The sequence below is a fragment of the Octodon degus genome, unplaced genomic scaffold (assembly GCF_000260255.1).
Source record: "Octodon degus isolate 3935 unplaced genomic scaffold, OctDeg1.0 scaffold00032, whole genome shotgun sequence".
NCBI lineage: Eukaryota > Metazoa > Chordata > Mammalia > Rodentia > Octodontidae > Octodon > Octodon degus.
This window is the reverse complement of record NW_004524608.1, coordinates 2,243,194-2,256,348: the sequence shown is the minus strand read 5'-3', so window position 1 is coordinate 2,256,348 and position 13,155 is coordinate 2,243,194. Positions and strand designations below refer to the sequence as shown.

The 13,155-nt window shown below is 54.4% G+C and overlaps 2 protein-coding genes across 4 annotated transcripts in view; both read right to left on the bottom strand.

Annotated features, from left to right (window-relative positions):
• The window catches only part of Muc1 (mucin 1, cell surface associated), a 4,891-nt gene extending 3,102 nt beyond the window's left edge, over positions 1–1,789 (bottom strand). Inside the window, exons 1-2 of the mRNA XM_023713741.1 lie at positions 1,648–1,789; positions 140–587 (exon numbers count right to left, since the gene is read on the bottom strand). Of these exons, the coding sequence (XP_023569509.1) occupies positions 140–587; positions 1,648–1,705 (506 nt within the window). The 5' untranslated portion in view covers positions 1,706–1,789. The remainder of the gene's footprint in view (positions 1–139; positions 588–1,647) is intronic.
• Positions 1,790–4,099: 2,310 nt separating this feature from the next.
• Thbs3 (thrombospondin 3) overlaps positions 4,100–13,155 on the bottom strand; it is a 10,813-nt gene continuing 1,757 nt past the window's right edge. For all 3 annotated transcript variants that reach the window (XM_004629776.1, XM_023713745.1, XM_023713744.1), the window contains 21 exons: positions 12,389–12,645; positions 12,199–12,301; positions 10,786–10,812; positions 10,500–10,582; positions 10,372–10,423; positions 10,121–10,269; positions 9,617–9,757; positions 9,322–9,399; positions 8,798–8,950; positions 8,552–8,662; positions 8,356–8,463; positions 7,969–8,128; positions 7,530–7,648; positions 7,307–7,359; positions 6,844–7,037; positions 6,372–6,550; positions 6,219–6,267; positions 5,820–6,016; positions 5,413–5,585; positions 4,493–4,632; positions 4,100–4,407 (listed from right to left, as the gene is read on the bottom strand). In XM_004629776.1, coding sequence (XP_004629833.1) covers positions 4,349–4,407; positions 4,493–4,632; positions 5,413–5,585; positions 5,820–6,016; positions 6,219–6,267; positions 6,372–6,550; positions 6,844–7,037; positions 7,307–7,359; positions 7,530–7,648; positions 7,969–8,128; positions 8,356–8,463; positions 8,552–8,662; positions 8,798–8,950; positions 9,322–9,399; positions 9,617–9,757; positions 10,121–10,269; positions 10,372–10,423; positions 10,500–10,582; positions 10,786–10,812; positions 12,199–12,301; positions 12,389–12,645 — 2,585 coding nt within the window. In that variant the 3' untranslated portion in view covers positions 4,100–4,348. The remainder of the gene's footprint in view (positions 4,408–4,492; positions 4,633–5,412; positions 5,586–5,819; positions 6,017–6,218; positions 6,268–6,371; positions 6,551–6,843; positions 7,038–7,306; positions 7,360–7,529; positions 7,649–7,968; positions 8,129–8,355; positions 8,464–8,551; positions 8,663–8,797; positions 8,951–9,321; positions 9,400–9,616; positions 9,758–10,120; positions 10,270–10,371; positions 10,424–10,499; positions 10,583–10,785; positions 10,813–12,198; positions 12,302–12,388; positions 12,646–13,155) is intronic.

Genomic DNA, 13,155 nt, shown 5'->3' with positions numbered 1-13,155 from the left:
CCACCACTTCCTGGAATCGCCTCACCTTGGAACCGAGGTGCCTGTGTGGACTGTAGGGGTGGCCACTTCTGTAGAGCTGGTGGATGCTGAGGCCGAGGTGTCAAGGTAAGCTATAGTGTTGGCCACTTCTATAGAGCTGGTGGGTGCTGGGGCCGAGGAACCACGGTGGGCTGTAGTGTTGGCCGCTTCTGTAAAGCTGGTGGTGGCTGGGGCCGAGGTGCCAAGGTGGGCTGTATTGTTGGCCGCTTCTGTAGAGCTGGTGGTAGCTGGGGCAGAGGTGCCTGTGTGGACTGTAGGGTTGACCGCTCCTGCAGAACTGATGACGGCTGGGGCCGAGGTGTCACGGTGGGCTGTAGTGTTGACTGCTTCTGTAGAGCTGGTGGTGGTTGGGGCCGAGGTGCCACGGTGAGCTGCAGTGCTGGTCACTTCTGTAGAGCTGGTGGCCGCTGGGGCTGAGATGCCTGTATGGACTGTAGGGGTGGCTGACCTTGATGCAGAAGCCCAGGTGATTGTAGTGGAGATGGCACCATAGCTTGAAGTGGCAGCTGAGCTTGGGGTGCTCTGAGATAAGGTGACACTCTTCGGGCCTAGAATGGCAGCAGAGCCTGAACCAGGACTGAGGTGGGGAGTAAACTGCTAGCCACACTCACAGAACTGCTTTCAATGGTTGGGTACTGGGCTGCTTTGGGTAGCCAAGGTTTCTGCTTTCTGCTCTGACTAGGGCCGGAAGTTGTAAGAGCCATTTGGTTGGAGGGCAAATCAGAGTAAGGAGAAAATATAACCTGTGGCAACCACAAAAGCAATACCAGGAGGCTTGGGAAGCAGGTAGCATGAGCCGCCCCCGGAGTGGCCCTCCTCCTTCCTCTTGGTAGCTACTTTCTTTGCCCTGCAACTACCTCTCCTCCATTCTTCCCCCTAGACTTCTCTTTAGGATGGCATCCACCTCCTCCTCCCCAATGGCCACTCTCCTGAGGGGGGGAGGTTCACCTGATTTTTTCTTTTTAAGACAGGGTCTTGGGGGCTGGTGAGATGGCTCAGTGGTCTAAAGCACCTACCTAGAACAAGCTTAGCAAAGCACAGGGACCACGGTTCAATCCCCCAGCACCACATGCCAGCCAGCCCCGCCCCCTGGTGGGCTGAGCTGGACACACACACACACACACACACACACACACACACAAATAAATAAATTTTTAAAAAAGGAGAAATTAAAAAAAAAAAAAAAAAAAGACAGGGTCTTGGGAGCCGGGGAGATGGCTTAGTGGAATAAGCACTTCCCTGGCAAGTGCAAGGACCTGAGTTCAATCCCCAGTTCCGTCAGAAAAAAATTTTAAAGAAAAAAAGACAGGGTCTTGCTATGCAATTCAGGCTGGCCTTGAGCTCACTTTGTAGCCTAGGCTGGTCTTAAACTCACAAGGATCCCCCTGCCTCAGCCTCCTGAATGCTGGGATTGCATGTGTGTGCCACCATGCCTGGCTTAAGGGGTCGGTCACCTTTTCTCAGCGTGTCTCCATTTGGCTACAGGCCTGGCCACCACTGTTTGTAACTTTTGACTCTGAAGGTTCCATTTGCCAGGAAGCAACCCCCACAAAAGGCCAGGAAGACCAGTTGAGCAGGGGAGACCCCACCCCACCTTGTACCCCTCACCTGTAAGAACTAGTAGCAGCAGCAGCAGGAAGAACAGGACCCGAGTGCCCGGTGTCATGGTGGTGGTGAACTGGCGGGAGGGGGCAGAGCAGACTCAGGCCAGCAATGCGTGTGTGAGGTGGAACGTCACTGGTGCCTGCTGCTTTATACCGGTCCCCCCTCCTGCCCTAGGCACAGCCGGAGCAGGTGACAGGTGACAACGCCCCGCCCCTTCCCCCCTTCTCTACCTCCTACTTTTTCCTCCTCCTCCCCAACCACTCCTGGGTAGGGTATGTGGGCTCTGATCAGTCAGTCTTCTGACAATTGTTTGCTTTCCAAGTGGCCTCCCCCTTTCATCAACCACTCCCTGACTCTGAAGGGGGAAGTGGGGAGTCTGAGATTTGGGGCCGCAGCTCTACTTTTGGCCCTGGGACAACAGCTAAGGCGAAGAGAGCAGAGACAGCGGGCTGGGTCGCGTCCAGGGACCATAAGGTGGAAGCCCACCTTAGAGGCACTCCACTCCCCTGCTCTCTTGGGTCCTATGGAGCCCCGGGATGGGGCGGAATAAGAGAGCTTGACAATGAGTGGACAAGGCGCCAATTCTGAACTTCCTCCCCCTCCCCATCCTCCCCCACCACTTCCTGGAATCGCCTCACCTTGGAACCTCTCCCTGACCCTTCCACGTGCAGCTCTACCCTGAAACTCGCAGTACCCGCCCCGGCCGGACTTTCCAGCAGCCTAGGCTCCCTCCTTAGCTTTCGCCCGAGGAGGGGGTGGGGGGAAATTTCCACTTAAAGAAGGACGAAACGTGCCCTCCTCTGAACCCTGAGGTCCTTCCCTCCCAATTCTACACCTCAAGTAGAGCCGGCCCTCCGGGTGCGCTGTGCGAGAGCGCTCGCCCCCTAGCGGCCACCCGCAACCTCATGAGCCACTCGCGCGCAGAGGGGCTGTGCGACCGCGAGGAGAGGACTGACGCAGCCCAAACCCGACCCGGAGGTCCAGGGAGGTCGGTTCCTGGCGAAGGAGTTAATGCTTTGGACACACGGAGTACCACGGGGCGGGGGGGCGAAGGGGCGCTCAGGCGCGTCGGGGTGCTGTCTGAAGGAAATGGTGCTAAGTGGGTGGGGTCCTGAGGTATGTGGAAGGGACTTAGGGGTTTGTGGGAAAGGACATCGGAATGCGGGAGTGGGACTGCGACACTGGTTTTGGAGGCCAGCTGCATATTTAGGAGGCAAAGAGTAGGTGAGGCCACAGAATGGAATTTGGGGGCACAGAACTGTCCCTTGGGGAGCACAGTGGTACTTTGGGCAGGCATGCTCTTGGTAGGAGCAAAACCGTATGTGAAGGTGTGTAGTTTGGGGAAACTGATAGTAACTCTTAGAGGCAAATATTTGGGGGCAGGGAGGTATTTGGGACCACAGAAGCACATACAGGGCACCAGGTTGGGTCCAGCGACCCCACGTTACTGTCTAGGGGCCAAGTGAAGCAGTTACGTCAGAGCTGGGTAATCAGTACACGGCCCCAACCAACGCAGATTGGAAACTATTACTCGTCCAGGATCGGAATCTCAGGAAGCCGGTCAGAGAGCTGGGGACTCCACTCCCTCCGACCCTGGGCCGGGGGTGGGGGGTGGAGGGTATGACTTCGGGCCTCGGGCAGAGGCCTGGGCATCAGCGAGTCCTTCGCTCGGCTGGAGGCGGGGAAGGCCCGCGTCAGCCGCCAGAGAAAGCGTGAGTATCCAGGTGGGCGGTCCCAAGCCTCCACTCCAGGAGTTGCCGGGCAACAGCCATTCAATTCGGTTGCTGGGACACGCGTCACCATGGCGACGGCTCCACGGAGCTCCGTCTGAGTATTTAAAGAGCAAGCGCGCAACGCCCAGGCGTCGGAACTCGGCCTTTAAGGGCGCCACGGTTTCCCTTTCTGCCTTTATCCTTCCCTCTTACTGTCCCTTTCAACGCTCCGGGCACCAAGTCTCTGGCCTGCTTCTAAGAGGAATCCAACTCCCCTGGGCGCCCTCGGTCCTCCGACCCTGCGGGCTAAGGGCGGTGGGGAGCGGGATTCCGGGCCCCGGGCGGGCGGGAGGGACGGGACGCGGTGCACTGTTGTTCTTTCCCCCGCCAATATTGCACTCGTCCCGGCCTCCGGCCCCCTCGGCCCCCCGGCCTCCCACTCACCCCAAGCGGGGCAGCCCCCGCCCTCATGCCTTTCGATCCGGCTGATCTAAGATAAACTGGAGTGTCGCCGCGGCCACCGTGAGTAAGTGGGACTGAGAGGACTTTAGCTATCCTCTCACCAATACCCCATCATCCTTCATTTAATTCTATCTGGCACTTCTTCCACCCACCCCAAACTCAGCCAAACTTTCTCTAGATCTCTAACTCCCAACTTACCAGCTTTCCCCCTCCCGGGTCAGGTTCTTTCTTGTTCCCCATGCTATCCCGAAAAATCCCTAAAATAAGCAATTGCACTGGCATAGAAAACAACTGAAACTTTATGGCAATGTGCTGTTATCTTTCCTGGGGTTAAAACCTGAGTAATACCCCTTGAAAATTTCCCAAGCCCTGAACAGTGGGGGCACTAACCCTCTGGGGCTTAACTCCTGTTGCACCCAGAAGAGGATCTGTTTGACTGAGGGGCTGTGGTTTAGACCCCAGGGTCTCCAGGTTGGACCCCCAAGGCCAAAGGGTCTAAAGTCAGGATTCTGAATCCGGTGGCCATCTCCTCACACCCTTCCCTGGAGCAGCTGCCTCCGGAATGGCTCAAAGTCCTCAGGTACTGTGTCTGAAGAAGGGGAAATGAGTAAGGTCAGAAAAGGTGGCTCTCACAGGGCATGAGGGGCCAGGCTGGTCTTGGTGTAGAGCCTCACCATTGCACCGATACTGGAGATTGGACCAAATGATGTTTTCTTGGGAGAAGCAGAATACACCGAGGCGCCCCCCTCGCATGGATGTGTCAATGATCACCCCAGAATCCGCTACTAGTTGGGGACCCTCATAGAGCTTCACCCTGTCCAGGATAGGGGTGTCCGTTGGTGCTAAGGTGTCCATGGGAGCTGTGCCACCTTGTCCTGGGCTCTGCTCATCCCAACCCCCCCATCCCAGCTCCCCAGGCCTAAGAGAGGGAGGGAGGGAAGAGGGTGTTTTTCTCAGGCCTGGGGCCCCTAGCTCTTTGTCCTGCTCCTTTTGCATCTCAAAGCACCAGCCGCATTCCTAGCGAGGATTGGGTTGCCATGACGATGAGCACAATGGGCTGGGGGGTGAAGTCACCCGCTTCCCAGGCTCTAGTCCACCCCCTTTATCCCTCGCCCTGGCGCCCCATAGCCCCAGGCACCTTAAAGGGAAACCAACCCAACATCCTGGACCAGGCTCTTGGCCCTGAAAAGCCCAGCCTCTGTACAGATCCAGTTCTTCTCCTAGCACAAGTCATACCCACTAACTAGGGACTCTCAAGGGAAGAAAATGCAAAGTTGTGGACCAAGCACTGAACTGAAAGCCCTGTGAGATCTGGGCCTTGGTTTGCTCTCTTATAAATGTTGATGATCCCTTCCAGGTCAGATGCTGATGAAGCAGGTTCTGGGCTGTACCACTTCAGGGGTTAGAAATGGATGGGCCTGAGATTAGGATGCTCAGGGTAACTGGAAAGGGCATTGAGATCAATGCCCATGTTTTACCAAGGGGAAACACAGCACAGTGGAGGACACCTACAGGTTGTCATGCCTACTCCCTACTCCTGCACCAGAAGTGGAACAGATGGAAGGTCCCCAGAGCGCACAGGCCCTCTCCTCACCGAATGTAGCCAACTTGAGGCCGGTGCAGTAGCTGCCAGCGATAGGAGGTCTTGTCTCGCCAGCCCACATTTCGTGGGTCAGTCCACAGCAGTCGTACCTGATCTGGGGTATGGCCAGTATGCCACAGGGCATTCCGGAGGTGCTCGCCTGGCCCCGACACTGATGTCACTGCCTGAGGGTCATTGGCAAAGATAAGGAGTCAACCATGGGACCATAGTGAAGGGAGACAGAGGTCAGGAAGCAAGTCAAAGAGAGTTAGGAGAATTCTCTGAAGCCCCAGAGCTGACCTTCAGGTCACACCTCTGGGTAAGAGGGTTCCCAGGTAGGCCATGGGGGAGGCTCAGGGATTGGACAGGAAGAACTTGGGAAAAGGCCCTGGGTTGGGGAAACTAGGCAGCTAGGAGACCTTGAGCTGCAGCCCAGGCTGGGCAACGGCCCGGAAAGGTGTGGCCTGCCAGTAGGTCTGTTCCGTCTGCTTCCACATGACCACATAGAAACGGCCACTGTCCTGGTAACTGAAGAGAAAGCCTGCATAGTCATCATCAGTCACTGTGTTCACATGGAAGGTGCCTTCAAAGTCCACACCATTGAAAGCTGTGTATCCTGGGATGGGGGTGGGATAAAGGTCAGAGGCAGGAAGGTTCCTGCTGGCCCACTGGGGGGGTTGGGTGCACAGGGATGGGTGCTGCATGTGTGGCCAGCCCATCCCACTGCCTTTTCACTTGCCTTTCCCATCCTCTCATCCATTTCCTCCCCTGCCCTCTACCCCATCTGGAAGTTATTAAACTGGGCATCCCTTACATACCAACAGCCAGGCCAGGGTCACTGTTCATGGTCTGGACGATTTCCATGCCCTGGGATTATTAAAGAAGAAACTCTAGTCCCATGTACTACGCCGCCAAGGCCCCACCTTAAGGTCTGGTGTGACAGCACCTGCCCACTGAGGTGCCCTAAGTACCTGATTGAGCACAACCCAGTTTGGGTCGATCTGAGCATCACCCTCAGGATCCAGGACGACAGTCTGATAGGCCCGGAAGTCCGTGAGGGTTACCTCTGCACTTTCGGGACACACGTCCAGGGGATCGTCTACTGCATCGTTGTCAAAGTCATCCTCACACACATCCCCAACACCATTGCCTGGATAAAGTGAGGCTAGGTGCTCAGAAAGGCGGGGCTGTCACCTGGTGGATACTGCATCCTTTTTTTTTTTTTAGACAGTCTCACTACGTAGCCCAGGCTGGCCTTGAATTCATGGTGATCCTCCTGCCTCAGTCTCCTGAGTGTTGGGATTACAGGTGTATGCGCTACCACACGCAGCCTGAATGTTGCATTCTTGACCTCTCCCCACTCTGACCTTCCCTCTCACCTCTGCTGCCCCCCACCCCAGACAAAGCCCATTCAGCCCAACCATTCTGGGACCCCAGCTTTACCATCTGAGTCCTTCTGATTGGGATTGGGTACCAGACGACAATTATCAGGACCAGGAGGCACATAATCTGGAACACCGTCATTGTCATCATCCCCATCACACTCGTCTCCAAGTCCATCATTGTCTGAATCCAGCTGGGAACTGTTGGGCAGCTGTGGGCAGTTGTCCTTGGTGTCCTGATGCCCATCCCCATCGCTGCTCAGAGAAACAGGCAGCAGATAAGCCTAAGACATACCTCTATCTTTCTCCTTGTTCTCCAGAACCTGCTCTCCTTCCCAGCACACTCCTAGCATTCAGCTAGATTAGCGAGAGAATGGGGATGTAGCTCAGTGGCACAGTGCATTCCTGGCAAGCCCAAGATCCTGAGTTTGATTCCCCGTACCAAAAAAAAAAAAAAAAAAAGAATGATTAGAGCAAAGTAAAATATCCCTAGGAAGATCTTGCCACTCTGGCCAAGACCTTACCTGTCTTCATTGGTGTCACAGACATCCCCCACCAGGTCACTGTCTGCATCTGTCTGAGAGAGGGAGGCCAGATCTCACCATCTTCTTTCCTTTTTCTTTTATTTCACAGAAAAAAATTTGCCTTCCCAGAGTACTGGGATTACAGTGCATACCACCACACGCAGCTCCCGCCATCTCTTCTTGATAACTCAAGATATCTCGATAACCCAACATTGCCCTGTACCTGGGTAGGATTGCTCATCTCGGGGCAACTGTCACAAGCATCTCCCACCCCATCCTCATCCCTGTCTGTCTGTAGTGGGTTGGGTACTTTAGGGCAATTGTCCAATCCATTGGGGATACCTAGAAGACATGTAGGAAGCACAAAATTCTCATTATGTGTTTTGTATTCTTTTCTATATCAGTGAAAACCCTGAGCTTTGTGTTTCCACCCAGAGCACAACCAGTCAAGACTACCTCTACCTTGTCTCACCCTCTCCCACATCCCATTAAACCCTACTTCCTGCCTCATATTTCTATCAATATCCACTGTAAGTGATGTCCCCTTGCCAGGCCAACTCCCACAAGCGTACCTCCCCACTTCCCACAGACTCCCTGTCTCATCCCCACCTCTGCTAATTCTCACAGGCCTCCCAGCCACCCCTGCAGCCCCAGGACTGCACCATCTCCATCCACGTCATTGTCACAGGCGTCTCCTTCTCCATTGCCATCTGTGTCCTTCTGGTCATTGTTGGGAACATTGGGGCAGTTGTCGCAGGCATCACCAAATGAATCTGTATCTGAGTTTTGCTGGTCCTTATTGGGGAACAGTCGGCAGTTGTCCTGGGCAAGGGGTTGAGACAGAAGGGTTAGAGTCCCAAACCTTCTTTGTAAAGATCTCCATCCTGTGACAGTCACTTTGTTCTAGGCCCCAGGTTTGGGCCATCCTAGTTTAGTGTGCGAGGGCCCTTCCTACAGAATGGCCAAGGACCTTGCAGAGGCAAGAATATGGGCTGCCGCAAGGAAGGTACAGAGAAGAAACAGAAGAAACAAGACAGTGTGGGAGCCACCTCAACATTCTTGATCCCATCCCCATCTGCATCATCATCACACTGGTCCCCGACGCCATCACTGTCAGCATCTTCCTGCCCAGAGTTGGGTGTCAAAAGGCAGTTGTCCTAAAGACACAGGGAGGAAGAGGACATATGAGTTATGACCAGAGCCAGCCTGGGGCTCCCCATCACACTGGCCCCCTGGCCACTGCACCTGCTTGCAGTGTTTGTTGTTGTCCATGCAGGGCAGTGCCTGGTCTGGGTAGCCATCGATGTCCGTGTCAGGTCCACACACATTCCCGTTTCCTGCCCAGCCTACGTTACACTGGGGCAACACAAGGGGCAGGAGTTAGTATTACTGCTGCTGCTCCTCTTCCTTTCCTAAGAAGGTTCTCAGCCCAGCCCCTAAATATATTCACCAGCCTTCCCCTTTTCTTTCCAAGATCCAGACCTAGCTCACCTGGCAGGACACTGCACCGTTGCGTTCAAAGAGACAGTGAGCATGCACATGGCACGGGCTATGGGTTGGGCTGTGGCAGGTCCTTGCAGGGAGGCAGCCCTGGCTCTGGTTGCCCAGGAAACCCAACCGGCAGGGACCACATTTGTACGATCCCTAAGAGTGAAAAGTGCAGTTAGGAAGAGGTGGGAACCTGCCAGGTAGCCTGAACGAACACTGCCCCACTTGTGGCGAAGAGGACAGGCACTCACAGACATGCCAGGCATATTGTATCTCCTTTAGGTACTCAGGACCACCCTTCAAGGTAGATAAATAGCCCCACTTTTTCAAATGAGGAAGCTGAGGCTCAGAAGGCCGAAATGACTTGCTAAATGTCACAGCTAGTAAGAGCCTGAAACCAGAATTTGCAGCCAGGTACATGAATACCTACTCTGTAGTGGCCTAGGGAAGGAGGACAGGCAGCAGGAAATTTGAAGAGGGTGACACAGTCCCACCCTCCCTAGACACACACAAGATGTTCCACTCACCACAGTGTTGGTACAGATGGAGTTTGGGTCACAGCCACCATTGTTACCATCATTGCATTCATCGATGTCATTGCAGACCTAAAGGGACAGACTTTGGGTGGAACCAGCCCTGTGGTGGCTCTGCACAGACCGAGGCGCTCATCTGGCCCTATCCGTGAGCACTGATAACTCCAGATACAAACCCAGTGCAAGGCAGGCCTCACTCCATCACAAGGGTCCCGTATCCAACCCAGAGGCCCCTGACCTCTATCTACAAAGCCAAGACCCCAGGTCCATGCTAACGACTCAGCCTGACCTGTTTGCTGGCCCGGGCATAGTCAATGCCCACACCAGACACCTGGGTGCCCTTGTACCCTCGAGGACAGGTCTCACAGTGGAAGCCAGGCACCGTGTTGATACAGCTGGAGCCAGGGAAGCAGGGTTCAGCGTGAGCACACTGGGGGCCAGAGGAGAAGGAAGAGGTCAGGCCAAGGAGAGACCCCTAAACCATCACTTCTGTTCTTTGCAGCTCTGCCCATACTGCTGCATGGTATTCCTGATTCCTGCCCCAACTTTTCTCTGGATTGCCCTGCCCCTTCCCCTTCCCCATTTCCTCTCATCACCTCAGGCTTCTCTGCCACTCTCTGCTCCTTGCCTACAAACCCCCAACTCCTGCAGACCATCTGCCTCTCTTCTGTCTAAATGTTGGTCTTTGGACTCTCCTAAGCCTCAGATTCCTCTACCTCCAACCAACATTTACTCCACCCTCCCAAGCCTCTCCTGACAGCCTCACAACAGCTTTCTGCACCCTGCGTCCCACCTCATTGATGTCAGTGCAGTGGGTGCCGTTGCCCTGCAGGCCTGGGGGGCAGGGCCCACAGCGGTAGCCTGGGTACTCATATACTTCCATGCAGTCCACGCCTTGGAAGCAGGGGTTGGGGCTGCAGTGAGAACGCTGCTCATGGAAACCTGGGAGGGGACAGAGTCAGAGCCACATGGAGGTCATTCACACCTCTGCTACAGGAGGCCATAGCACTACTCTCTGGAGCCCTCCCGTGCTGGCCCACTCACCGCACACCTGACACTCCATGATGGTGTTTCGGATCAGGGACATCTCTTTCACCTGAAGGGCAGGAAGAGTCAGCACTCAAATCTGCCATCCCACCAGTCAGTAGCACTCTTGGCTGGCCCACCCATACCTGGTCTCGGATATCATCCCGTAGGTCCACCAGGATCTGGTTAAAGAGGGTGAGCTGGGTGACCAGCGCCTTGGTCTGCTCTCCTGTTAGGGCCCAGGGTATGGAGATCAGGACTGGGGCATCACCCTTTAGTTCCTCCGTAGGCAGGCAGTGAGCCAGCTTATGCCACTACCACTGCCACTGCCACCCACCCTTAGTCTTTTAAAGGACTTAGTTCCAGGAAGCTGCCAAAGCCTGAGGCCTCACCACCACCCTAGCCCCTTCTATCTCCTGGTGCTCTACTCACCTAGAATGGACTGCAGCACATTGGTCACTAGAAAGGAGAAAAGAACATGGTCAAGGTGGTCCCTGGTGAGGAGGGAAGAAGAGGGACAGTGGGGTGGGGACAGGGCTGGAGTTTCAGGAGGACAAGAGGTGACAGGCAGCAGTTCCCCCTGCCCTTGCTGGGGACTTAACCTGTGCTCGTTAAGTACTCCATCATAGGGCCCCACCCCATGCCAGCCCCAGCTCTTTCCACTGGGCTAAGAGTCCTCTAAGGAGCTAGTCAAAATCCAAATAGGATAGGATAGTCAAAATCCAAATCCTGTGTTCTTAGGCATGGTTATGGTGGAAGGGGTTCCACTGATAGGCCACCAACCAGGACCAGGTCCCCAGTACATTCAACTGCCCTCCTGTCCTCCCAAGCAGCCAGTTCCTTTGACAGATCTGAGAGAAGTCGTTGTGAGGATGTGACTTAGGTAGGAGCCTCTGGGCATCCCTGTCAGAGGCCAGGCAGATGGCAAATACTGGGAAACACTCCATACACGTGCCAGCTGCCATGGGGAGTACAAAACACCTGAGACCAGGATCTTAGCCAGGACCAAGAAGTTACCTTCCCTCACCTCTGTCTCCTGGAAGTCCAGAGTTACAGTTTTCTCTTAGATCACTTTATCTTTCTGGCCACCCTGGTAGGTTGGGTAACCTAAGCAGGCTTTTGGTTTATGGTGGTGCTGGGGGCTAGAACTCAGGGCCTTTGCACTCAGCTAATATATATACATATTCATCTGGGTTTTTTTGTTTTTGTTTTTTTGCAGAACGGGGGATTGAACTCATGCCTTGGCACTTGCCAGGGAAGCGCTTATCCACTGAGCCATCTCCCCGGCCCCCTCATCTGGGTTTTAAGTCCTTTTGAGACAGGGTTTTACTATGCAGCTCAGGTTGGCCTTGAACTCACTGTGTAGCCAAGACTAGCCTTGAACTCAGTGATCTTCCTGTTTCACTTTAGTGAGTGCTGAGATTATAGTTGTGTGCCACTATGCCAAGCTAATATATATGTGTTTGCCTGGCACGTGCAAGGGCCTGAGTTCAATCCCCGGTTCTGCAAAAAAAAAGACAAGGTCTAGCTAAGTTGCTCAGGAGGGTTGTTTTTTGTTTTTTGTTTTTTCCTTTCCTTTTCTTTTTTTGGTGCTGGGGATCAAACCAAGGGTCTTATGCGTACAAAGCATGAATTCTACCACTGAGCCACATCCTTAGCCTAGAGAGATATCTTGGACCTACATCTCCTATATGGGTGATCAGAGAAGATTTGGGGCAATGGGATTAGAAGCCCCAGGAACAGGTAAAATGGAGAAATGGGTGTTGGGGGAATAAGAGCAAAGGTTAGGAGTCCCCAAAGACTAAGGACTGTGGTCCAATGCCAGCTAACAGGAGTCTCTGTTACCTGCACTGTGGATGGACTCGTCCCCTTGGAATGGACACTCACTCAGGGCTCCTACCCGGGCCATGGACCCGCCCAGAATAATTTTCATCGATTCCACAAAGCCCTGGGGGGACAGCAGGTAAGGTGGAAGGATCTACCATTTACACCCCTCCCCACCCATTGCTACCAACTCAGGATCCTTCCTGCTCACCTGCATCCTCAAATAAGCCTTCTGACCGGTCCTAATCTCCAGCCCACTGACCTCCGCTGGGGGGATGGGGGCCAGGGCTGGCAGGCCGGCGTGCTGATCACCCAGTTTGCAGTCCACATAGAGCTGCAGGCTGGGGCTGGGCCGGGATGGACCTCGGAGCCGCAGGAGGGCCGTGTGCGTGCGTCCGTCAGCCAGGCCTGCTTGCTGTAGATTCACTGCGTGGACCTTGCCATCCTCCCGCTGGTACCGCACCAGTACTGTCCGGGAAGACAGTATGTGCACTGTCACCCATTCCCATGTCCCCCTTGAGGCTTAGATCAACTCTTCAGCATACCACATCGATAAAGCTGCCACCCCTAATTCAGCTGCATTTCTCAACACCTTGTACATGACAGGTACATAATAAATGTTTTTCAAGTTGACTTAGAGACTAGAAGTTTCTTAGTCTTCAGTACATCAGATCACTTCATCCTCTCCCAGGACTCTAGCTAGATCTGCACCCACTCAATGATCCAGGAATCTGAGGGACCTCAATCACCACACAGAATCTCCACTGGGAATCCCCATATACAACCTCTGAACTCTACTCCCCCAACACACACACATGCGCAACGCATTGGACAAAAACTAGGGCCTCATGCATGCTGGACAAGTGCTCTACCACTGACCTCTATCCTCCCATTCCTACAAATACTGTTGGGTACCTGCCCTCCTGACTTCCTAAGCACCCCCTAAACGTGCACCTAGTACCTGGGCACAGTCTAATG